This window comes from Trichoderma citrinoviride, assembly GCF_003025115.1.
Source record: "Trichoderma citrinoviride strain TUCIM 6016 unplaced genomic scaffold BBK36scaffold_17, whole genome shotgun sequence".
In the NCBI taxonomy this organism is placed as follows: Eukaryota; Fungi; Ascomycota; class Sordariomycetes; order Hypocreales; family Hypocreaceae; genus Trichoderma; species Trichoderma citrinoviride.
In genome coordinates, this window is record NW_020194725.1 from 376,581 (window position 1) to 400,890 (window position 24,310).

The 24,310-nt window shown below is 54.7% G+C and overlaps 9 protein-coding genes across 9 annotated transcripts; 4 read left to right on the forward strand and 5 right to left on the reverse strand.

Moving 5' to 3' along the window:
* Positions 1-619: 619 nt before the first annotated feature.
* Positions 620-3,318, forward strand: BBK36DRAFT_1129490 (subtilisin-like protein; the record flags this gene model as incomplete). Its single annotated transcript, XM_024891742.1, has 11 exons — positions 620-952; positions 1,009-1,059; positions 1,127-1,242; positions 1,294-1,348; positions 1,404-1,466; positions 1,519-2,363; positions 2,419-2,528; positions 2,599-2,680; positions 2,728-2,818; positions 2,882-3,123; positions 3,186-3,318. 11 exons carry the CDS (start codon positions 620-622, stop codon positions 3,316-3,318), a joined length of 2,121 nt encoding a protein of 706 aa, XP_024745733.1.
* A 217-nt stretch (positions 3,319-3,535) lies between these two features.
* BBK36DRAFT_1172606 (DNA photolyase) lies at positions 3,536-5,480 on the reverse strand (the record flags this gene model as incomplete). Its single annotated transcript, XM_024895750.1, has 2 exons — positions 3,536-5,252; positions 5,311-5,480. The coding sequence occupies 2 exons, from the start codon at positions 5,478-5,480 to the stop codon at positions 3,536-3,538; spliced, it is 1,887 nt and encodes a 628-aa protein (XP_024745734.1).
* A 677-nt stretch (positions 5,481-6,157) lies between these two features.
* Positions 6,158-8,336, forward strand: BBK36DRAFT_1185278 (GMC oxidoreductase; the record flags this gene model as incomplete). The annotated part of the gene is made up of 4 exons (XM_024896433.1): positions 6,158-6,163; positions 6,411-6,793; positions 6,873-7,441; positions 7,510-8,336. 4 exons carry the CDS (start codon positions 6,158-6,160, stop codon positions 8,334-8,336), a joined length of 1,785 nt encoding a protein of 594 aa, XP_024745735.1.
* Positions 8,337-8,391: 55 nt separating this feature from the next.
* Positions 8,392-9,215, reverse strand: BBK36DRAFT_1185281 (hypothetical protein; the record flags this gene model as incomplete). The annotated part of the gene is made up of 2 exons (XM_024896434.1): positions 8,392-9,040; positions 9,094-9,215. The coding sequence occupies 2 exons, from the start codon at positions 9,213-9,215 to the stop codon at positions 8,392-8,394; spliced, it is 771 nt and encodes a 256-aa protein (XP_024745736.1).
* Positions 9,216-9,868: 653 nt separating this feature from the next.
* Positions 9,869-13,078, forward strand: BBK36DRAFT_1136572 (DNA mismatch repair protein). Its single transcript, XM_024893025.1, has 5 exons — positions 9,869-9,890; positions 9,973-10,005; positions 10,061-10,192; positions 10,268-12,895; positions 12,928-13,078. The coding sequence occupies exons 2-4, from the start codon at positions 9,982-9,984 to the stop codon at positions 12,893-12,895; spliced, it is 2,784 nt and encodes a 927-aa protein (XP_024745737.1). The 5' UTR covers positions 9,869-9,890; positions 9,973-9,981; the 3' UTR covers positions 12,928-13,078.
* Positions 13,079-13,714: 636 nt separating this feature from the next.
* BBK36DRAFT_1129042 (hypothetical protein) lies at positions 13,715-14,578 on the reverse strand (the record flags this gene model as incomplete). Its single annotated transcript, XM_024891700.1, has 4 exons — positions 13,715-13,818; positions 13,903-14,091; positions 14,172-14,291; positions 14,410-14,578. The coding sequence occupies 4 exons, from the start codon at positions 14,576-14,578 to the stop codon at positions 13,715-13,717; spliced, it is 582 nt and encodes a 193-aa protein (XP_024745738.1).
* A 647-nt stretch (positions 14,579-15,225) lies between these two features.
* BBK36DRAFT_1172611 (hypothetical protein) lies at positions 15,226-16,422 on the forward strand (the record flags this gene model as incomplete). The annotated part of the gene is made up of 1 exon (XM_024895751.1): positions 15,226-16,422. The coding sequence occupies one exon, from the start codon at positions 15,226-15,228 to the stop codon at positions 16,420-16,422; it is 1,197 nt and encodes a 398-aa protein (XP_024745739.1).
* A 154-nt stretch (positions 16,423-16,576) lies between these two features.
* Positions 16,577-18,128, reverse strand: BBK36DRAFT_1185297 (DNA primase, small subunit; the record flags this gene model as incomplete). Its single annotated transcript, XM_024896435.1, has 4 exons — positions 16,577-17,207; positions 17,269-17,715; positions 17,781-17,966; positions 18,076-18,128. 4 exons carry the CDS (start codon positions 18,126-18,128, stop codon positions 16,577-16,579), a joined length of 1,317 nt encoding a protein of 438 aa, XP_024745740.1.
* Positions 18,129-21,275: 3,147 nt separating this feature from the next.
* BBK36DRAFT_1129571 (stress response regulator) lies at positions 21,276-23,517 on the reverse strand (the record flags this gene model as incomplete). Its single annotated transcript, XM_024891750.1, has 7 exons — positions 21,276-21,682; positions 21,741-21,939; positions 22,044-22,916; positions 23,017-23,157; positions 23,225-23,297; positions 23,361-23,377; positions 23,458-23,517. The coding sequence occupies 7 exons, from the start codon at positions 23,515-23,517 to the stop codon at positions 21,276-21,278; spliced, it is 1,770 nt and encodes a 589-aa protein (XP_024745741.1).
* Positions 23,518-24,310: the final 793 nt, after the last annotated feature.

Sequence of the window (24,310 nt, forward strand, 5' to 3'; positions counted from 1 at the left end):
CAGAAATCTCTACTTCATACAAGAGCATCCTGCAATGCTACCGGCATGTCGTTACCCGTGAGGAAGGACGAGAGCACAGCTCCCGAGCCGCCTCGACTCATCAAAAGTTTGTCGCTCATGCTTATATTCGAGATGACGAGATCGCTTATCGGGAGAGGTTGAAAAGGAACTCGGGGACGCTGGTCGAGTGTCTTGTGCCCTCTTCATATCGCTCTCTTATGACCTGTCTGACTTGTGAGCTCACTCGACACTCTTGAGACCGGACTAGACATCACCGGCTCGTCTGCAATAAGAGGTTGTACCCTATTCCTACTATACAACTTTCTTTTGAACCCCTGAGACAACGATTCTGCTCCAACTCTTCCATCTCAGGGGCTCCGGTTCAGCCGAGTGCCACGATTCAAGATGCGGGCTTCCATTCTCTGGGGCTTCGCCCTTCTCCTCACAGACGTCCTTTCGCTGAAATCCGGACAGATAAGAGTGACAGATACACCTGCGAAGAATGTCAATGCTGCAACAAACAGGTACATCGTCGAGGTTGAGAGAGTATGTAATCGTGATGCTTGTTCGCCAGTTGCAGCCATTGACTAAACTCGTCATACAGAGCAGCATTGGCTATATGACTCGCCAGTTTGCTTCGCCGGCTTCGGCCAACAGCACATACTTCAGACAATTCGACTGCGGTGACATTTTCAATGGAGTGGTCATCGAGACTGACATTGACAACGTCGACACGCTCAGCAAAGTCCACGGCGTGGCCAATGTCTGGCCCATGAAGACTGTCCCGATGGCGTCTACTATCCGACGGGTGAAGGCTGCTTTGGACGTCAAGAACCAGAATTACTCTGTTCATCAATGGACCGGTGTCGACCAGCTCCATGCGGCAGGCGTTCGAGGCAAAGGTGCAACCATTGCCATTATCGATACAGGTGTTGACTATACACACGAAGCTGTTAGTGACCCTTCTTCATGACATACCAGCCCCTTGATGCTGATTTTTCTCTGTAGCTTGGTGGATGCTTTGGCCCGGGCTGCAAGATTGCTGGAGGTTATGATCTTGTTGGGACTGTTTGTAAGTGTAGCCTCCAACCAGGGGTAGAAGTTGTGGCATGACAGCTGACGTGAGGTCAAAGGGAATTCTCACAATGAGAAGCGATTTCCAAAGGACCCGGATCAGGATCCGATGGACTTTCATGGCCACGGAACCCACGTGGCTGGGATCATTGCTGCGGAAAATGAATGGTAATGTGCCGGAGTTGCATTTATTGCCATTTCAGCACTAATCCGCCATAGGTTGATTGGAGTTGCTCCTGACGCTCGACTTCTTTCGTTCAAAGTGTTTGCAGATGTAAAGCTGTCTCGATATTACTCAAGAAATTATAGCTTGCTGACACAATGCCCAGGACCCCTGGGACACCGACGAGGACGTGCTCATTCAGGCATTTTGCGATGCATATGGCGCCGGGGTAAGCATTCTTGTACTTGGCCAGACGTTTCGCATCCTAACATGCTCAATAGGCCGATGTCATCACCGCCAGCATTGGTAGACCTGACGGGTTTGTTGACGATCCTTGGGCTTTGGTTGCAAGCAGAATTGCCGACAGGGGCGTTGTTGTTACCATCTCCGCCGGGAACGAAGGCAATACTGGGCCCTTCTACTCAAGCAGCGGCGCCAACGGCCACAACGTCTTGTCTATAGCTGCCATCAATGTCACAGGAGATCCGAGCATCAGCACGTCTGATCCCACCGCGGCACCACTTCCCGCTATATTCACGTCGTGGGGCCCTACCAACGAGTTGCTCCTCAAACCTGATATTGGAGCCCCAGGCTTCGATATCATCAGCACCGTGCTGGGCAATGATTACGATTCGATGAGTGGGACGTCCATGGCCGCACCGTATATTGCAGGCATTGCTGCGCTTTACATCTCCAAGCACGGCGGTCGGGAACTTCACGGCCCCGGGTTCGCCAAGATGCTTGCCAACCGCATCGTCTCCAGCGGAGTTAGCCTTAGATGGGCTGCCGACAATATCGACTTTAATTTCAGGGCCCCTCCATTTCAGATTGGGACTGGCTTGGTGAATGCTCTCAAAGTTCTAGACTATACCACTCAGCTGTCTTTTGAGCCTTTTTCTTTGTCAGATTCCATCCAGTTCCGACCAAGATGGACTGCCAACATCACAAATACAGGGAATCGAACCGCGGTATACTCTTTCGAGATTGAGCCCCAAGCTGGAGTGGAAATCCTCGATCCTCACTACGGCATCAAAACCGCCTACAACCTGGAGCCATTGCACATCGTACCACCAGTGAAGTTGCCTGAGGATGTTGCACTGGCACCAGGAGAGACGCGAGAGGTCGAGTAATATTACCCTTTAGCTCAGTGGGCACGCTCTATTTGGCTAATCAAACTATAGGTTTTTCTTTGGACTTCCTGAAAACGTCAATGACGATTACCTTCCTTTGTATGGTGGTAAAGTCTGGATAAGAGGGAGCAACGGCGAAGACCTCTCCATTCCCTACGGAGGTATGTTCAGATGCGAGTATCGACTTGCTGTGGATATCAAAGCGGAACTAACGCATCTCACGCGGAATAGGGGCCGCATACGATACCGAGAAGGCTTTTGATAGCATGTTCTTGGGAGAGCCCTTCATCACAGATTGGGGCGCTAACTGGACGTGAGTGGCTTTTTGGGTCGGTATTTTGAACAGATCTGACCATTAAGCAGTTGGTCATTCAACGCAGACAAGAACCGGTTTGACTTTATGGAGTTGTCTGCGCGCCTCGATTACCCATGCTTCCACCTCCGTTGGGATGTCAGTATCCCATCTTCTCTGTTCTTATCGTGACGAATAGTCTATACTGATTAATGTCTTCAGATATACACTGCATACTGGACTGAGCCCCATTGGGAGTATCCTCCCGTTGTTGGGGTATCAGGCTACGTTGGTGCGGCGGCTACGATGCGAGATGCCGATACCTTTTGGTACTACGACCCAAGCCGCATGGACAAGGAGCAAACGGCTGCATTTCCGATGCTGAGAGTTCCCCGTGGCTATGCGAAGCATTGGTGGTTCGGCAAGCTGGCAAACGGAAGCCACATTGCGCCAGGCAATTATACGTGAGACAAAATCCAAGCGTGTGTTCACTGGGAGTTTTGACAGACTAACTCTGCTGATATAGCCTGCGATTCGCCGCTTTGCGCCCCTACGGCAATCCGAACATCTCGGATCACTGGGACATTATGCACATGCCTGTCCGAAACATCCAAGTCTTGCCATATAACGGCACAAATGCCACCATACATAGAGGATGATACGGCAGTGAGAGGACTGTTTCTCACTGACCGAGTGCTACAGAGACAGTTTTTGGTCATCTTTGGAAGATTTTGAGGGCTTAAGCCTATTTATGCGGAGGTAATGGATTGTAGGTGACGTTGGACCCATCTGAGTGTACAAGCTTGACAAGATAACGATGGTTAATAACTATATCTTCCGATATCTTCCTCTTGTATTATATGCTCTAAAGCCAAGCTAACCGTCTGTCTTTTGCTTCTTTGACTTTGATTTTACGCCATTCGTCTCTGCAACACGCTTGTGCCCAGCAGATTCTCCATTTTGTTTCCCTGCGTGATGCCCGTCTTCATTGTTGTCCGCATTCTCGCCAAAGTCGCTCTCGTACTCTCCCATGACCTCGGCCTCGTCAGGAGACGGAAACAGGGCCCGCCAGCTGCCATCGAGAACCTTTTCATCGTTGCCATGGAGCCCCACGGAATATGCATTCTTCATGGCGGCGATGCATATGCCTCGGCGCTCCGAAAAGTCAAACATGGGCTTCGGGTAAGTGCCCTCCTCGGGCTGCTCCTCGAGCCCGTCGCCGGTAATCCTGACGCCGGCGGCCTTCTGGTCGGGCAGCGGCATCTTCCAGGGCTCGTAGATGTACTTTGCCTTGACGTTGCGCAGCTCGGGGACCCAGCGGCGGATGAGGGCACCGTCGCGGTCCCACTTCTGGCCGAAGGAGACGGGGCTGTAGACGCGGAAGTACTGGGTGAAGAAGGCGGCGCAGGCGAGCCACTGCCAGTTGCCGATGTTGCAGGCGGGCTCGTGGTCGAGGAGGAGCTCCTCGAAGACCTCGGCGCCGCGCTCCCAGTCGACGTAGCAGCCGCCGCGGGTGAGGAAGCAGGCGACGCTGTGGCGGCCGAGGTGGTGGATCCAGCCGTCGTGGCGGAGCTGGCGCATGAGGGCGTCGATCCAGGGGAAGCCCGTGGTGCCGGCCTTCCAGCGGCGGAACCAGGTCTCGGCCTGGTCGCTGTCGGTGTGGTGGTCGCCCGTGGTGAGGCCCGTGTGCGGGTCGCGCTTGGAGGGGAGGTGCCAGGGGATGAAGCGGCAGTGCGGGTTCGTGGCCGTTTGGGCGAAGGAGGCGCCGAGGGCGGCCTGGGCGGCGAAGTACATGTCGCGGAAGAGGACCTGGCCGAGGAGGCTCTCGGGGGGCGAGGAGGCGCCCGGGCCGAAGGCGTCGACGACGTCGCGGACGCGCCAGTACAAGAGGCGGACGGAGAGGGCGCCGAAGTGGAAGAAGGGGGACAGCTGCGTGGTGGCCGGCGGGTCGAACTGCGCGGGGCTGGTCTTTGGCTTCTTGAAGGTCGCGACGTACGTCTTGTCCTTGATGAGCTCGTCGAGGCGCTTGAGAGCGAGCGTCTCGCCGCCGCGGATGGGCGTCGTGGCGGGCGCGAAGCCGAGCTCCTCGAGCGTCTCGATGGCGAAGTCGCCGTTGGGGCCGGCGATGTGGCTGTACGCCGTGTCCTCCCTCGTCTTGTGGCCCTCGTTGATGTCGGGCTTCGTCTCTGGACGCTGCTGCTCAAAGTCCACGGGCATGTCTCCCGGATCGGGCAGGCTCTCGGGCGCCGGGATAGGCTTCGCGACGGGGCCAATCTTGCTCCCCGCGGCCTGCAGCGCGGCGATGGTCATGGTGGGCTTTCCGCCGTGGTGCGCGACGACGTCGTCGCTGTCCCAGAGCGTGCGGCCCGAGCGGGTGATGACCTCGACGCCTGCTGCCTTGGCCGCTTTGACGACGGCCTCGTCTCGGCTGCGGGCGTAGGTGTCCGTGTCCTTTTCGAACACCAGGTGAGTCGGCTTCCAGGCCTTGAAGAGCTTGGGGAAGAGCGTTTGCGGTCCTTCGCGGAGGACGAACAGCTTGGACTTTTTGTTCAGCTTGGTGATGGACTGCGAGAGGTCATTCTGGCAATCTAGCCTATTACACGACGATGTCAGTTTCACTGGCCTCGTTTTTTTATTCAGGAGAGACGTACAGAAACTGGAACCGGTTGACTCCCACTCTGGCCTTGTACACATAATGAGGATCCCATGTCCAGATGGGCCAAAGAACCTCTGGCTCGAGGTCCAGCGCCGCTTGAAGGGCGGGCGAGTCGTGCAGACGGAGGTCTGTCCTGAACCAGTAGATTACACGCGGCTTGGTCATTGTGCTGGATTTTCTTGTATAATCTTCAGCATGATCCGGTAATTATTGTGAGATTTCCATCTCATGTCTATATATATATGAGAATCCCTGAAGAGGAGTGAGTTTGTTGAGGCGTCGTCCATGATGTCATTCTTGTGTCCTGAGGGCGATGCTGTTGAGGGGGCTGAAATGTCTCGATCGGGCGAATGAGGCTGTCTTGATGTAAGGGAGACTCGATGTAAGTCATACTTGCACAGAGTGGAGAAGAACAACATGTGAAGTTTCCAGACACGGAACATGAAGCCATCGACAGTCGTCAAAATGCGATTTCCAGGGATAAGCAGGTGTAGTTAGTCTCTCAAAGGAGACAGCTCAGCTCAACTAGCAACAAGACCACTAGTAAGCTGCGAGTTGCTGACAAGCTCATAGCCAACCTAATCGCTAGTTGTCTATTAAAGTTGAAGCTTGTAAGATTCGTTTTCCCTCCGTCGTCGATTCATGGTCTTACAAGCCAATCATCGGCCGTGCTTGTAAATGCCGTTCTGAGACGTCTGCGTAATCGCAGCCTAGGAGACGGAAAGGACTGATGCGGTGAAAAGAAAACACCGCCGGTCTGCCGCTTTATGTTGTATGTGAGAGGCGGCGCTGTTCTCTTTTCGCCCCTTGGGGCTCTTTGGAACCTTTGGGTTGCTGGTGAGATGCAGGTATATTGGCAAGGCACGGACTTAGCATGATTGCTGCTGCGTCTTGCCCCGAATTCCGTAATATTGAATCAAACTATTGATTCCATTGCTGCGTTCATCAAGTCAGCGCTAGTCACGATAACATGTATATAAGTCATACCTTGAGAATGACTCAATAGCCATGGACAAGCAATAGCTCTGGCATCTCACTGACGTTCACATTCAAAGCCCCTTGAAAGTCGACCCAGAACTCCGTATCAACATGCAGATAGTCTCCGTCGACGACTTCGCCCGCCAGTCTTTCGACTTCCTCGTCATCGGAGGCGGAACCGCTGGCCTGGCCGTTGCATCTCGTCTAGCCCAAGGCGGGCAATTCACCGTTGGAGTCCTCGAAGCTGGAGGACCGGTAAATGGCCGCGAAGACGTCGATATCCCCGGTTATTACGGTAAGTCGTTGGGCAGTGACATCGACTGGAAGTTCAAATCAGCGCCGCAGGCTGCCCTGGGAGGGAAGACGATCGGGTGGTCGCGAGGGAAAGCCCTTGGAGGATCCAGCGCCATCAACTTCCTGACCTGGTGTAGAGGCAGTAGAGAGGATTACGATGCCTGGGAGACGCTGGGTAACCCTGGATGGGGTTGGAATGACTTGCTGTAAGTGCTTCTCGAGGTTTTGGTGCGGTGATGGCGGACATTGATACTGGTCTCATTCTTTGAATCCGCTGTATTGTAGACCCTATTTCAAAAAGTCAGAGACGTTTCACGCACCTGACCCTGCCGTACAAGCTGAAGAGGACCTTCGATATGATCCCGACTCCTTTGGCAGCTCGGGACCCATCCACATCTCGTATCCTCCCCAAATCTCGCCAACAAATCGCCTCTGGTTCGACACGCTCAACTCATTAGGCGTAAAGACAAACTCGGCTCATGTTGCTGGATCGATTGCCGGGGTGTGGACAAACATGCAAAATATCGACCCGCGGACAATGACCCGATCCTTTGCCACCAACTACTGCGCCCTTGCTGGGTCCAACCTTCACATATTGACCGAGGCCACAGTTCAAGAGATTGTTCTCGACAAGACCAGTGATGGATATGTGGCTTCTGGAGTTCGATTCACACACAAGGACCAAGAGTACGTCGTCTCAGCATCAAAGGAAGTCATCCTGTCTGCTGGAACCGTCAAGTCCCCACAGATCCTAGAGCTTTCGGGTATTGGCAATCCTGAGGTTCTGTCTCGCGCCGGCATTGCTGTCAAAGTCGACAGCCCCATGGTCGGAGAGAACGTGCAGGAGCACAAGGGTATGTACCTGTTTTGGCTATACGAATCGGCAATTGATGAGTACTGTCCTGTTGACCTGAAGGACTAGCAATCCACGCCATCGTGGAAGTCGATCCAGGTCTTGAGAATAACGATGATCTCTTCTTGGACGAAGATTACGCAGCTGCAGCTCGTGAACAGTTTGCCCGGCACAGAACCGGCCGCCTTGCCGGCGTCTTTGCCTCTTACGCCTTTGTGCCTCTTGCCAGATACGTCCCAGAAGAGACTATGGGCAAGTTGCATTCCGGAGCCCAGGCGTTGCCCGGACTCCCTGCAGAAAAGAAAGCCATCCTGGAAGAGCGCCTCGAGAAGCGTGGCCAGGTAGAGTACATCTTCAAGCTCGGCGCTGCGCCCATCGCAGAGAGTGGAAAGAAGTTCGCCACGCTGTACCAGATTCTGCAGTATCCGTTCTCTGTCGGGTCGATCCACGTTCAACCAGCGCCCTCTCAGAGGGAGGATCCAGTCATCGAACCTGGATATTATCAGGGTCCCGCCGGAGAGCTTGACCGGGAGATCATGCTAGAATCAACCCGCTTTGGTCGTGACATCCTCCTTGCGCCTTTTCTTAGCGACGTTGTGAAGCAGCTGGTTCACCCCCCTGCCAGCTCTTATACAGACGATGACGCTATGAGGAAATGGATCATGGACAACACCGTAATGGCAATGCATGCGGTTGGCACATGCGCCTTGGGCGGCCGAGCAGGAATCCGAGGGGGGGTCGTGGATGAAAGGCTCAAGGTTTACGGCGTCGAGGGCCTGCGAGTTGTGGATGCGAGCATCATGCCGCTGCAAATAGGTGCGCATATACAGGCGACTGTGTATGCCATTGCGGAAAAGGCGGCAGATATGATTCTTGAAGATACAGCCAGGCAGTAATTCATCAAGTCTGCTGACCTTATCAGTGCATAAGACGGGGGCGATGATGCTCGGTTCAACTCTGTGAAGTGATGACGTTCTCGTCCTCGGTGTCATGAAAGCCAGTTCTAGCTCGTGCAACCGCCAACTCGCCTGATGGCGTTCTAAAGACGGATGTGGACGAAGGAATATTTCGAAGAGAGATAGCGTGAGATGAGTGAGATGTCCGAGAATTGGGGTCTTCAGATAGCTCAGGGGAACTGCGACTCCCATTGGGTTCCGATGGTGTCTTCGAATGTTGTTTTATCCAGGGCAACAGGTTGAAATACCCACCACAAGCGAACACGCCTATCCAAAGGGCAAGCTCAGTCCCGTATATGACCATGCCGAGAATGTCCAGTTCCGGCTGGAAGAAGACCGAGATGAGTGAGAAGAGATCGCCGCCGGCGTCGATACCCACAAAGATGAATGAGATTCCGCGCACTGATCGATGAACATAGATATCCCAGTAGTGTCTGAGCACGCCCGCAGCGAGGAGAGCAGCAGAGAGAACCGCCATCAGGGTGTCCGGCCATGTGAGATGCGAGGAATGAGCTGCTCGGAGGGCAAAGATGAGGGCAGCTTGTGTAGCGCCCATCAGAAGAGCGATAGGAGTGGCTACCAGCAGACAACGAGAAACGGGCCACTTCTGTTGTTTGAGCATAATGTTAGCGATTAGTATATGACTTGATAGCAAGAGCATAGTGGCCATGTCCTTACCTTATCATAATATCGGCACTGGGCCCAGGTGACCAGACTCAGAAATGTCAGTATCTGAGGCTGGATGCGCAGGGCGACGTTGAAGTTCTTGGTGATGTTGTACACACCAAGCGGGACACCTGCACATGCCCAGAGCATCATCATCGAGGGCTGAAGGCCTGTGGTGTCGTGACGACGGTAGTTGATGATGATCTGGGGGATAAGCTGTCTCTATTTTAGTGATGCTGTCCACGCCCTGGGTTGATATCAGATGGCCATACCTGTACAGACCAGCACACCTATGGACTATACCGTTAGCATAGCTCTGAGATACGGGTCATCCTCATTATGGACGTTTCAGTCGATGAGGGTCTGAGAGGAAAGCTTACAGCGCCGGCGACCCCGAGCACATTTGCAGCCACGGGATTGTCCATGTCCAGTCCAGGATAATGAGCAACCAGTATATCTCTATTTCACCGTGGTGGCATGACGAAGTCGAGATATGGCCTCTTAGTTAAGGAAACCACCGCAGAGCTGAGCAATTGATCATATAGACCAGAGAAAACTATGCCAATGCTTGAAAGAAGACGGTAACACCAACAGCAGAAGAAATGGTACTGATCAGCTCATGCATGTTTGAGAGCAACAGCAACTTGAAGTCGGTCGCCCGGACCTGTCTTGACCGAGGCCAACGGCGATTACCTAATCCCGCACTTCGCGTCACCACGATTTGTACCTACTCGGACTTTTTAATTGATTGCGGCACCAGACGCGTCTCCCCTCCAAGACACGCGACTGGGGATTTAGCAGGTTCAAGCAGCGCCTCCATGATTTGATCACTACTCTTTTCACTCTCTATCCTTAATTTAAGAGAAGGAGAGGGTCTGGAGTTTTCTTCGTCCATTTCATCTTCCATCAAACACAAATCATGGCCTCAAGACCCGAATTGAAGGTATATTTGAATCCAAGCTGGGCCGCTGAATTTTTGAAGCTGACATTGAGCACAGGTCGACGACGAGGGCGGCTTCATCCGCTTCTTCAAGTCTCTTCCAGATATCGGCGACGATGCCGTGCGGATATTCGACAGAGGCGACTGGTACACCGCCCACGGAAGCGATGCCACGTACATTGCCAAAACAGTATGACATCCGTCGCGTCAGGCTGCTTTTACCAGTCCGCACCTGTTCTAACGCAACGCAACGCAACGCATCCAGGTCTACAAAACGACGTCCGTCGTCCGACAGCTCGGCAAGAATGACCACACGGGTCTCCCCTCCGTCACGATATCCACGACCGTCTTCCGGCAGTTCCTCCGCGAGGCCCTCTTCAAGCTGGGCAAGAGAGTCGAGATCTGGCAGAGCCCGAGCGGCCGCATGAACTGGAAGTGCGTCAAGCAGGCGTCTCCGGGAAATCTCCAAGATGTGGAAGACGAGCTCGGTGGCCAGATTGACTCGGCGCCCATGATCATGGCCGTCAAGATCTCCGCAAAGGCTTCCGAGGCGCGGGCCGTCGGTGTCTGCTTTGCTGACGCCAGCGTGCGAGAGCTCGGTGTCAGCGAGTTCCTCGACAATGACCTCTACTCGAACCTGGAGTCTCTCATCATCCAGCTCGGTGTACGAGAGTGCCTCATCCAGTACGAAAAGGGCGACAGGGAGAAAGAAAAGGACCCTGAACTGGCAAAGATACGACAAATCATCAACAACTGCGGTGTCGCTCTGGCCGAGCGCCCTGCTGGTGATTTTGGCATCAAAGACATTGAACAAGATTTGGCTCGCCTTTTGAAAGATGAAAAGTCCGTGGCCATGCTGCCCCAGACAGACCTTAAGCTGGCCATGGGCGCGGCAGCATGCCTGATCAAGTACATCGGTGCCCTACAGGATGCCTCCAACTTTGGCCAGTACCAGCTCTACCAGCACGACTTGGCTCACTACATGAAGCTCGATGCTGCCGCTCTCAAGGCTCTCAATCTCATGCCAGGTCCCCGAGACGGGTCCAAGACGATGAGCATCTATGGCGTGCTCAACCACTGCAAGACTCCCGTGGGCAGCCGTCTTTTGGCGCAGTGGCTGAAGCAGCCGTTGATGAGCAAGGATGAGATCGAAAAGCGGCAGCAGCTCGTCGAGGCTTTCTTCACCGACACCGAGCTTCGGCAGACCATGCAGGAAGAGCATCTGAGGTCAGTCCCCGACCTGTACCGCCTGTCGAAGAAGTTTCAGCGCGGCAAAGCCAATCTGGAGGATGTCGTCCGCGCCTATCAGGTTGTCATCCGCCTGCCAGGCTTCATCGGCACCTTGGAGGGAGTCATGGACGAGGCATACAAGGACCCCCTTGACGATGCTTACACCAACAAGCTCCGCGAGCTGTCCGATAGTCTCGGCAAGCTCCAGGAGATGGTGGAGCAGACCGTGGACCTCGATGCCCTGGATCGGCACGAGTACATCATCAAGCCAGAGTACGACCAGAGCCTGCGAGTCATCCGTAAGAAGCTTGACCAGCTCGATCGCGACATCCGGCAAGAGTTCAACAACGCCGCGCGCGATCTGGACCAAGAGGCCGACAAGAAGATCTTCCTCGAGTCGAACCACAAGGTCCACGGCGTGTGCATGCGCCTGACGAGACAAGAGGCCGGCTGCATCCGCGGCAAGTCAAAGTACCTGGAATGCTCAACCCAGAAGAACGGCGTCTACTTTACCACAAAGCAGCTGCAGGCCTATCGCCGCGAGCACGACCAGCTGTCGCAAAACTACAATCGCACCCAGAGCAGCCTGGTGAACGAGGTCGTCCAGGTAGCGTCCTCGTATTGCCCGGTCCTGGAGCGGCTCGCCGGCGTGCTGGCTCACCTCGATGTCATCGTCTCGCTCTCGCACGCCGCGGTCCACGCCCCTGAGGCCTACGTCCGGCCCAAGATTCATCCCCGCGGCGAAGGTCAGACCAAGCTCACCGCGGCTCGCCACCCCTGCATGGAGCTCCAGGACGACGTCCAGTTCATCACCAACGACGTGGAGCTCACGCGGGACAAGTCCTCGTTCCTCATCATCACCGGACCCAACATGGGCGGCAAATCCACCTACATCCGCCAGGCCGGCGTCATTGCCCTCATGGCCCAGGTCGGCTCGTTCGTGCCCTGCTCCGAGGCCGAGCTCACCATCTTCGACTCCATCCTCGCCCGCGTCGGCGCCTCCGACTCGCAGCTCAAGGGCGTCTCAACCTTCATGGCGGAGATGCTCGAGACGGCCAACATCCTCAAGTCGGCCACGGCCGAGTCGCTCATCATCATTGACGAGCTCGGCCGCGGCACCTCGACCTACGACGGCTTCGGCCTCGCCTGGGCCATCTCGGAGCACATCGTCAAGGAAATCGGCTGCTTCGCCATGTTCGCGACGCACTTCCACGAGCTCACCGCCCTGGCCGACCAGTACCCGCAGGTCAAGAACATGCACGTCACGGCGCACATCAGCGGCACCGGCACCGGCGACGCCAACGCCAAGCGCGAGGTGACGCTGCTGTACAAGGTCGAGCCCGGCATCTGCGACCAGAGCTTCGGCATCCACGTCGCCGAGCTGGTGCGCTTCCCGGACAAGGTCGTCCGCATGGCCAAGCGCAAGGCGGACGAGCTCGAGGACTTTACGACCAAGCACGAGGACCTCGGCGTGAGCTACAGCACCGAGGACGTCGAGCAGGGGAGCGCCATGCTCAAGAAGGTGCTCGTCGAGTGGAAAGAGGCCGTGCGGAACGGGGGGCTTCAGAGCAAGGAGGAGCAGGTGGCCAAGCTCAAGGAGCTGGTGGCTGCGGACGAGAAGCTGCTCGCCAATCCCTTTTTCCAATCTGTCAAGGCGCTCTAAAGGGGATTTACATGGGGTTTGACCGGGGGGGGGGGGGAGAAGCAATCAAAAGCAGTCTCTATTTTTGCTTGAGCAAAGAAAGAAATGACATTTAGTGGTTGTCGCATTTCACAGCGTTTGAAGTTGGGATTGACGGCATTTATTGGGAACGAATCCTTTCATCGGGGCGGATATACACAATACGTATAGTAGGTACATAGCATGACGATATGCCAATATTTGAATGGGATTCAATAGTTGAATGGGATTCAATAGTTGAATGGGAACCCTGAAGCCCTCGGGTCTACTTTGAGATGGATTCGCTGATACTGTTCTCAGCAGCCTGTGAATTCAATGCGTCAGCGTGCAATTCGTAACAAGCAGCAGATGCGGAATGAATCAGATGTATAGAAGAGATTCCATCAGACAAATAACAATGTAGATATGGTGATATGTAATCATCGATATCATAAACAGCCTCTGAAAGCGATTTTCATCATGGAAGGGAAAACAAGACCAAAACGCAGGGTGAGATAAAGAGGGTAAGAAGAGAGGAAAACGTACCTTTTCGTGAGAAATCTCGCCAAGCCACATGCAGACAGCAATGGTGGTAGCGACGGAGAAGACGGAAAGTTCAACGAGAACAGGAAACAAAGAAAAAAACAAAAAACGAAAATCCGATTAAATCTAGCACCGCATCTCTTCCGCACTGGAATGCGATGACAATAATATGTACAAGCTGCCGTGGACTCACCTCAAATCGTTGGCAGCTGGTTGACGTTATACTTCTTTTTATACTTTTTTTTTTCTTTGCTTCTCCTTGAATATTCTCCCGCAGTTTTACTGGCTGCCCTCAACAGAGGCGCTCACGGGGTTGACTTCGAAGCCATACTTTTCCTTGATCAGCGCTCGTCTCCGCTCCTCGTAGCCAGGAGGACGGATGCCTGTGTGTCGCAGTGTCAGCGTACTGAGCAAGCTGGGGGTCACATCCTTACTATAGAGGAACTCTCAGAGAGGCATAGACTTACCTCGTCCCTCGCCGATCTCGGCAATTGTCTGCTCAACGGGCAGCCGGGTCGTCCGTCGGACAATCTCCCTGCGCTCAAACTCATCCTCCTCCTTGTAGAAGCTGTCCAGCCGTCCACCAGCGACGTGGAAAAGGCCCTGGACGGTACCGACAAAGGCACCAAGACCCATCACGATGGGCATGCGCTTGACTGTGCAAGAGCAAGAAGAGAGGTTAACCGTCGGCCATTACCGAGAGTCATATATAGAGGTCTGAAAGGGGTGTCCTTACAAGGAAGTCCGAGAACACTGCCGCACATGAAACCTCCAAAGGCAGCGGCCCAAGCATCCTCCTTCTCACGCAGGTTCATCATCGTCCGGGAGAAGAAAGCATAGGCACCGGGACCAGCAGCTAGAGACAAGAACCCCCACCGTCAGCGACAAGAAGATTCAACTTCGCCAATCACTTGCTGTCCAGGAATAGAGCCAGCCAATCCGAATTGGACCGAGGGGGTAGTATCAAGCCATACCGCAGATGCCAATAATGGGAGCTCCCCGCGTAAAGACGCTCATAGCGCCCACATTGCGCTTGGACAGGGCATTCTGGATGGCGGCGATGAAGAAGCCGCTGCCCAGGCCGACCAGCGAGGTCTTGGCCGTCTCGTCGAGGACGTCGTGCGGCACGTACGGCTTCGCCATGGCGGACGTGCGGGAATTGCGGGTTTGCTGGGCTCGCCGTTTGGTGATGGGAAGAGAGAGAGGTGGGAAGAGGAGCTTGTTTTGACACTATTCTTGCGGCCTTGGATGCGTCACGTGATGGCTCGGTGTCATCAATTGGAGTGTTGTGATTGGACAAAGACTAGTAATTGGAGTGCGATTCCATGTTCCCGCATCATTGGTACGTACCTGCTCGGCCCCACCAGCCCACCAAGAGATTCGGAGGTGCAAAAGATTGCTTCATACAAAAAGTCGTATAAGGAATCGAAAACTTCATGATATAGGCGACTTTGGGTATCTCAGCGGCACTGCATGACCAATTGTGAACGCTGATAGCTTCTCCCAACTGATTGACTTTCTCGACACTCGGCGTTCCCCTGATATCGCCGCTACAAAGCTTCCGTAACTCATCATTGCATGAGAATCCCTCGGCAAGTTCTCACACGAACAAGGACCAGCAGCAGTCAACCTCAACACCAAGGGAACTCCATTCAAAAGGCCCCCGGATCCAATCATACATTCTTGCTTCAACAACTCATTTGAAACCCTCTCAAGCACCTTATAACATCATTAAAGCCGTGAAAATGAGCTCCCTGGAAACAGAAGCGCAACAACCTCCCTCAGAACCAATGGACACCACTCACCAAGAAGAGGCACAAACAGCCACCACCACCACCACCTCCTCCTCCTCCGCGCCCTCAACAGCCCCCCCAAACCCGCCCATGTCCAAAAACGCCCTCAAGCGCCTCCGCAAGCAGGAAGAATGGGAGGCCGGCAAGGACGACCGCCGCAAGCGCCGCAAGGAGAAGCGCCACGAGCGCAAGACGCGCGCCCGCTCCGAGCGCGCCGCCCTCATCGCCCAGGGCGTCGACCCCTCGGACCTGCAGAAGAAGAAGACGCCGTCGACGCTCGTCCCGGTGGGCATCATCATCGACTGCGACTTTGAGGAGTACATGATGGACAAGGAGCGCGTGTCGCTGTCGAGCCAGGTCACGCGCGCGTACTCGGACAACAAGCAGGCGCGGTACCGCGCGCACCTCTGGGTCGCGGGCTTCAACAAGGGGATTGCCAAGAGGTTCAACGAGGTCCTCGGTGCTCAGCATAAGAAGTGGAAGGGCATCTGGTTTGACGACGGGGACTTTTTGAGTTGCGCGGCCAAGGTCCGCGAGAGGATGAACGCTGCTGATGGCAGCGGAGGCGAGATGATTGAGTCGCTGCAGCGCAGTCTCGACGAGGCTCCGGCGTGGACGCGCGACGAGACTGATCCTTTTCCTCTCCCTGATCCGGAGCCTCCTCTGGATGAGGCGAACAAGGACGTCGTGTACCTGTCGTCGGATTCCCCGTACACGCTCGAGCGGTTAGAACCCAACACATGCTACATCGTAGGCGGACTGGTCGACAAGAACCGCGAAAAGGGCCTTTGCTATCGCCGCGCGGGGGAAAAGGGCATTCGAACGGCCAAGCTGCCCATTGGCCAGTTCATGGTGATGCAGAGCCGGCAGGTCCTGGCGACCAACCACGTTGTGGAGATTATGCTCAAGTGGTTAGAGTGTGGCGACTGGGGGCGGGCGTTTCTCAGCGTGATTCCCAAGAGGAAGGGCGGGAGATTGAGAGGCGAGGAGCCTGGTGAAGATGCTGGTGAAGGCGAAGGTGAAGGCGAGGCGGGGGAGGAGGAGGAGGAGGAGGAGCACGAGGATGACGAAGGGGAGAAGGCCGGAGAGGCCGAGGTATCAGAAAGCAAGGAACAAGGTCTCGCTCAAGTAGATGCCACGGCAGATGCTGGAGATGAAAACAAAGCTGAACAAGTAGAAGAGACTTCATCATAGACGTAGCGGCTGCATGCAGCGCCTGGAGTAATACCAAGCGAGATCCAATACCCAATGCTTGTTGCAGAAATTATATGTTCCCCATTATATGCAAGCCGGTGATAGCCCTGTGCCGCGCAGAAGAAACCATGGTTCACCGTCATGATAATCTTTTTCAAAACTCCATTGAGTCGTCCTCTCGCTCTCTCTTCACCTTTGCCGTCCCTTCATCCCTGAGGATCCCCGACACAAACGACCGGAATTGCTCGACATACGGCTTGAGGCTGGTCTTTTCCCAGTCCGCAATCTTGACGTGGGGCTTGTCGTCACTATCCTCGCCGTCCTCTCCACCCTTCCAGCTGTCGATTTCCGCAAGCAAGCTTTGTACCGTCGGCACGCTCAGGGGGTCGAAATCCTCGAGAGCCTTGGTATCAATGGGCACACAGACCCGCCCTGTGCCGGGATGCACAACAAAGGGGCTCTTGAGCAAATGGTTCAGCTTCTTGCTGACCTCAATATCGAGGCGGGGATAGGTGTATTCCAGTACAATATCCTGTTTGGCTTCGAGCAGTGCTTTCGAGTCCAGGTGCTTGCTCGCACCCGTCTTGGCAACGGCGTCAATGTCAGCCCATTTGGACGTCGATGACCGGCCTGGAGCCGCCTCCCACTTGCGGCGTAATGATTCGTTGAGATTGCGGTCTGGAAGAAGCTGCAACAGTTTCTGGGCTTGTTCGTCTGTTGCCCAAGGATCCTGGACAGCCAGTACGTCCTCTTGGAAGTGCGTCTTGAGGATATCGAGACTCCGGCTGGAACTGGCGTGAGCATTCGTGACAAACGGACATTCTGAGCCGATGATTCTTCACGTACCTGAGGTGAGGGTGCAGCGGCCTCTTGACATTGACCTTCTTGCCACTCTGCGAACCACCCCTGATCACTTCCAGGTAGTTTGCGATAGCCCTGCGCTTCTGGTCGTCCAAGGACCGAGCCTTCTTATCGCACACCCAGGCGTGGGCTCCTCTTCGCCCAGAGTACACCCACATGATGTGCTTGAAGCCAAAGTCGTCTCGCAGGGCCACATCGACAACCTTGATGGCCATGGTCATGAACTGCCAGCACTTGTTGCAAATCGTGGCCTTGTCGCAGCACGTTCGGATGTCGTCGTAGTCGGTCAAATCGATATCGAAGCAGAGCTCTTTCGACAGCGGCTTGAAGGCGGATGAGTTGCGCAGGGTTTTTCGGTCTCGCGGGTTCGTTGTGTAGACGGGGCCGATTTCGAAACGGGAGGGCATGAGGCGGAGGACGTCTTTCCGTAACCTAACAGCATCGTGAGCATTGGCAGTCTTTGATGACTCTTGGGCTTGCACCCGGTTCCAGCTTACAGATCTGCGGTTGCAAAGGACTGGTACCGCAGATAGGCGTCATTTTGCAGAGTAAAGGCAAATTCGCGATTGCCAAAGTCGTTGGAGGGCGTCGGGCTGTGGTTCAGCCACTGGAAAAGTTGTCGCCAGGGGAAGAGTCGCTGGTAAAAGCTGCGCATGACCTCCGGATCCGAAGCCGGCATGGCTCTAATCAGGCACGCAAAAGGTCAGCTCACACACTCTCCGTCGACGTTCCAACCGATCAGAAGAGGAGGAGTACATACGAAGGAGAGGCTGCCCGTGCTGGTGAGCCCACAGCCTCGCGCTTAACGGGCGCTGAGCTGGGAAACTCGTCGTCGGAGTCGTCATCTGCGAAGAGCTCGTCCAGCTTGATCTCCTTTTTAGATGGCTCGGCCTGGCCTGCGGACGGCGCGTCGGCCTCGGCCTCGTTCATGTCGACGTCGACATCGTCTATGGCTGCGGCTGTCTCTGCTGGAGCAGCGTTGCTGGCAATGTCCGCCTCGCCGTCCATTTGCTCGTCTTTGGTGGGTGAAATGGAATGTGGCATTGATATTCAGCCTGTATTCCACCTCAAAGCTGAGAGCCGAGTCTTGTTGACTGACTGCTGCTTCAGTTCTTGATCCTGCAGACGATGCCCTGGATCTTGCGCGGGGAGATCCAATGCTGGCACGAAACCGGGAAACGCGTCTTGACGCGTAAAGTGAAAATGCCACCCGACAGCTGCAGCAGGCGTACCGTGCATATACAGTGCCGGGACGGTACGCCTAAGCAGTACAGCGGCCTCACCTCATTCACAGCGCTCTCCAGCGGCCGCCTTTAGATGAAGCTCCCTCCAGCTCCAAAGGCACCAACCAGCGTCCAGCCTGAGACCCCGAAACAGCAACTCCACGTACCCGAGTATTTCCATCTTAGTGCCTCTTCGCCTTGGTGCGCAGAAACCGCCTCTTTCGCATCAGCACCAGCACACTACGAGTACTATACCATCTAGTATTCCAAACCCTCCTGTTGCAGTACAGCAGCAAGCCCTCACAGCTTCCCACAAACTCTCGGATCGTCTCCGAATCAGAACGCCCCCCAACCCGGCCAGGATCCTCCTCCCGGCTTCATGCATCGACAAACGCAGAATGCAGGGCCTAGAAAGTTCCAAAGCCGCAAGCTATTCGTCTTGGCAAGCAGTCCAACTGCAATAAGTCTCTCCACCGCTCTAATTTGTTCCTATCAGTTGTACCATCCAATACTTGAGGTAGCCATCTTTGTACCGGGTCGGTTAACCATCGAGTTCCCTACCGCAGCTGCTGTGTGCTCTGTATTACTCTGTAGTAGTTAGCAGTACTTCATCGCCTGACAACCATCTGAACACAAACAAAGCAAAGCACCATGAAGCAAGAAAGAAAACCTCGTATCGCTCGCGTAAGTGCTACCAGCCCCAAACCCGCCCTCCCAGCTGTATCACACAGACAACCTCCCGCCGTAGCCGACACCGCGCATTCTCTACCTATGTTACTTTGAACAGCACCTACAGCACAGGTAGGCGAGGTAAGGTAGCATCAACGCAAAAGAGGCTTCCGGCATCAGAGACCCATGCCACGGCATTGATTGCTGCATCGCTTTCGTAAAACGGATGCGTACGAAGTAGCACCTGTCGTAATGGTGCATTAGCAAGCATGCGGCGGCAATAGTGCCAAAAGCAAGCACCCTGATAGATTTCCATGTTGGTGCTGGCAGCAAACATTGCAGCTGTCAAGGCCTCAAGAATCCTTCTTCTTCCCGTAATCGTATTCTTCCTCTCTCTCACCTCACATAACTTCATGTCGGCCTTCCAAATGCTCACACTGATTCTGATCTACAATCAACCCTCCAAATCAATGTTTCAACCCGTTATTCCTACCAAAACCATCTCTAGGGACCCAAAGAGTTCCGCTTACATTCTTACATTCCCCCAGCTTCACAAACACAAGAACCACCACAAATACACCATCAATGCCTGTCCAGATTGAAGAAAATAAAAAACAACAAACTCCGAAACAAAATTCCGTCATCATCACCTCCCCGCCTCCCTCGAGATTTAGCGAAACACCATCCAATTGCCCTCCGGAAAACACTCAGAACCTCTTTCCCCGTCCCCATTGTTTTCCCTCGCGGTCCCGAGTCCAGACCACGATCGAACCGCTCTCAGGCGCCGCGGCATGCATCATCGGAACCCATGGACGGGACCAACGGCCGCGGACATGTCAATCATTAAACCCTCAAAAGGCCTGAGCTGTTCCTTCCATGTTGACCATTCTGCTCTCTTTCCTCTTCTCTCCTTTGCAGTCTTCTCTTCTTGCTCACCTCCTTCCGCTCTTTTCCTCGTCTTATTCTTCTCCCCTTCCACCATTCTTCTTTCCCTTGCCTGTATCATGACGTCGGTGCCCGCTCCGTCTCACAGTCGTGGGTTCCGTATAAATTACCTGCCCAGTCCTCCCGGACATGCTGCTCCGCCGCGCTAATAAACGACAACCTCGCCCAGCCCAGCTAAATTCGCGACATCCTCTTTCCCCCCGGCTTCCCTTGTTTATCAAGTGACGTTGGTGCTGGAGATGCGCAAATCGGATCTTGCCGGCCCATTTCTTTCTCCCGCACAGCAGGGGGGGCCAGAGACGAAGAGTCAGGTCATAGGAAGAGGGCCGGGTGTTTTGATTACCGGTCTCTTTATAAAGCTTGGACGGCTCCCATCTGTCATACCGACTCTTTGAATCCGCGATACTCCGTACCTACCCAATTCCGTTCTCGGGGACGCCTCTACTCAGATCTCATTCCTGATGGCTCCCTCAACTCACATCTGATCGATAACCCATATCCTACCTAGGCAACCAAGGATGGTCGTCCACTCTTCGCTCACGAAATGGTAAGCTTTGGAAGAATTACTCAAGGAAATCAATCATATAATTAACCAGTTCCCAGTCATAGGTAGACTGTCACCATTTCAGGCTCGCGATGTTCCGCGTCTATAACGGCCCTCATCACCGCTTCATCACAGAGAGGGAACTGATTTCCTTCCAGCCGATCTTCATGAGACACCCATGTCCTACCCAAGCATATATCATTCCAACTCCGATTTTCGTTTGCTTCAGAAACAAAAGAAGACACGACAAAAACTGTTTCCTATCCTTTCCGGAAATTTGGCCATAGAATGCCCCGGCAAATATCCAGCCCGTACGAAATCATCCTCCCGACCAGAAAACCCAAGAGAGCAGATGGAATCCATCTTCGACGATGGACATGGGGAAGACAAATTCCTCCTTTGGTTTACAACAAGTCATAACGCCGTGTAACAACATTCCCATGCAACAAGTGAGCCAAAGATTCGACAAGGGAAATCGGGAACTGAAGGAAAGAGAAGATTGAAAATTTGAAACCGGGGAAGCGGTAGGAGGTAAGAGGACACCAAAGACAAGAACAAGATGGCCATCCAACAAGCACTTCTATGCACGAGAACGGGCGTCAGCCCTGACATTAAGCGTAATTTCGTTGCGAGTTGTTCAGACGCTGGCGCTTCTCCGGAGGGCTATCGTGATCGGATATACGGCCTGAGGAAGCATCCATCGTCGAATACCCGCCTCTACCCTGCGTCATGTTATACTGGCCGCTCCCGTCCATGAGCCCAAAGCCCTGGTCGACTCCGTTCTGCGACATGTGGCCCGATTGCCAGTTCGAGCCGCCGGTTCCCGTGGGTGGCGTTGGAGACTCGAACTTGATGGGATTGCCCGTCGTGCTCAGGTAGGGGACGTTCATGAGAAATCCGGATCCGTGCCCGTTATCCGACTGGTTGGGCGGGTTCTTCAAGAGGTGTTGCAAGTTTGTCTTGACAGACTTGAGCATGCCTTCCTTTGTGAACGGCTTGGCCAACACTCCATTCATCCCTGCACCCCAGTCAGCTCAGAGCCCAACGGTTACACGCCCTCTATCCAGGATTCTTACCATGCTCGAAATATCCATTCACCTCGTCTGGTCGAATATTTGACGTCATCGCGATGATGGGCGTGGTTGGGCAGTGCTGGCGGATATACATGGTAGCTGACACACCGTCCAGTCTGGGCATGATGATGTCCATGAAGATGAGGTCGAAGTGGTCGCGACCAACGGCATTGATCCTGTTATACGCTTCCACTCCATTAATCTGCAGTTTGTTAGCCGCTAACGCCCGACTGATATGCAACGCGGACCACAGGATGCGCAGCGCCCCCTCGATCTGTCCTTCTTCTTGGGATTCAGTCCACTTACGGCATGTTCAACATCACAACCCATGGATTTGAGGAACTTGATGCCAATCTTGGCACACGTTCCGTCGTCTTCTACCAGGAACACAACTGGCTTCTTGGGCCCCCACAGAGACGCAGGCTTGTCCATGGATTCCGCAGGGCCTGACGCGCTATTCATCTGGTTGGACGCTCCTGGTTGCGCCGTGTGCTGCTGCTGCTGGTGTTGGTCCAAGGAGCCCGAGCTGCCCTCGTTGGGCATGGCGTACGGAATCTTGTTGATGTGATCCGAGTGGAAAGGATCAATGCCGACGGTCTGCCCTACAGGATATACGGGATATCGGCTTATATCATTCATGGGGTCATGCATCATGGGCATCGATACGGGCGTTACCATGGTGGCCGAGTCGGCAGGGGATTCGTAAATGTCGTGCAGGCGCTCAAGCTCACGATCAGCTACGGCGTCGGGGGCGACACTGGACAAGAGCTCTCGCGCCCTCCTGAGCTCCGGCACAGCTTCGTCCCCGTCCGACGTCGACATGCCGCCATTTGAGTTCATCGAGTGACCCATCATGCCGCTATTCCGGCTATGGTTGTAAGGAGAGAGATAGTTGAGCATCTCGTGCTGCGCCTGCTTCTGGGCATTGAGCATCTTCTGCAGGGTGAGGACCTCGTTGACGAGGAGCCTGTTGGTCTGCGAAACGTCGGCAAACAGCTCTTGCAGCTGCTGCACTTGCTGCTGCGTCGCCGTCAGCTGCTCGGAGATGACGCTGACATGCTGGCTCGTCGTGAAGTCCTCTGCGACCTGAGGTTTTCTCGTGGCCGGCGCTTTTCGGCGGATGTTGTCCAGGTCATCTTTGCTGTCGACGCGGAAGTAGGGATGTTTGAACTCTAGGACCTGCACGCGGAGGCCTAACCATTAGCTCATGCGCGCCCCGCGTGGAAGAGCCATGGCTCTTCGATCCAGGGGAGATTCCATCTCTGCCAAGGGAACTTACGTTGCCGTTCGGGGAGGTGGAATCGCCATCGCCGGATGGCTTCACTTTGTGAAAGTCGTACTTGTTGAGCTGTCGAATGAAGCTTGACATGTTGCTATGCTTGAAATGCTTCGGTAGGATGGATCTTGTGAACTTTTCGCCCTGATTGGAGAATAAAGGTCAATGCAAGTGCTCATGTAACACAGTGGCAGCTGCCATGGATCTTCACCTCGACAACGACGAACGAGTCGCCATCTTTTCCCCATCGAGCCACATCCTGATGCGACGGGTCTTCCAGCATGCTATGACAACTGTCAGCTGAAGTTGTAGAGAGTTTGGAATTCGCATCGTGTGTGGGCAATTACCGAAACAGCTTGCGGACCTGACATCATGGTTCAATCAGCATTTGATGTAAGACGTAGATAAAGCAGAGAGCAGAGAGCAGAGAGCGGTCCTACTCACGAATTCACTGGCATTGTTTCCCCCGCCGCCCTGAGCAGCGGAAGCCTCCGTGCCAGACATTCTGGGCCGAGCCGGTGGTCTGGACCGAGTTCAAAAGCACGACGTGCGAGGAAGCGACGCGCCTCCAATTGAGGCTCAGCGGCGGCCAAGAGGCAACAAGCCGCAGTCGCAGAGGCAGCAAGACCTCGCTTGGAATGTGCGTCGGTAAGAATCCCCCGTCCTTGTCCTCAATTTCCGTCTCGATATTTGTTTTCGATCTGCGTCGTTTCGGGGGGGAGCGATAAAGATGCTGGGAGCTGGGCTTGGGCTTTCCTGGCCTGGCTGAGCGGACCGGAGCGACGGCAGAATCCCAAGTCGAAAAGGCGCCGGACACGGAGGCGGTGCGCCGGGCTGGCAGGAGCACGGGCAGCCAATCTGTCTGCAAGCCGGGCAAAGGATGTCGCAGAGAGTCTGGCGAGCGAGCGCTGGGGGGACCTGGGCGCTTTCAAAAAGGGCGAGCGAGAAGGGCAGATGCGAGCGAATCTCGTCGAAAGGCTGGATCGAGGTTGGACGATTTAGCCCAGCTCCGTCTTGGATGGACGAATGGATGGCCCGAAAGATGGGAGAGCGGGTGGGCCGCGGCTAAGGTCAATCGGTAAGTACAGCGCTGTTAGTGGGCGAGCCAGGGCAGATCAGGTGGGTGGTTCAGAAGGGCTGGGCGCTGCAGAAGACGCACTGGATGCACTGGAGCTGCAACCTGATGGGGCTTGGGGGCGCCCGTACCTGTACTCGCGGATGAGGGCGATGGACTTGCTGCTCAGGTATCGATACACGTGCAGCAGAGGAGTTGCAGGTCAATTGGAATCCTTCATGC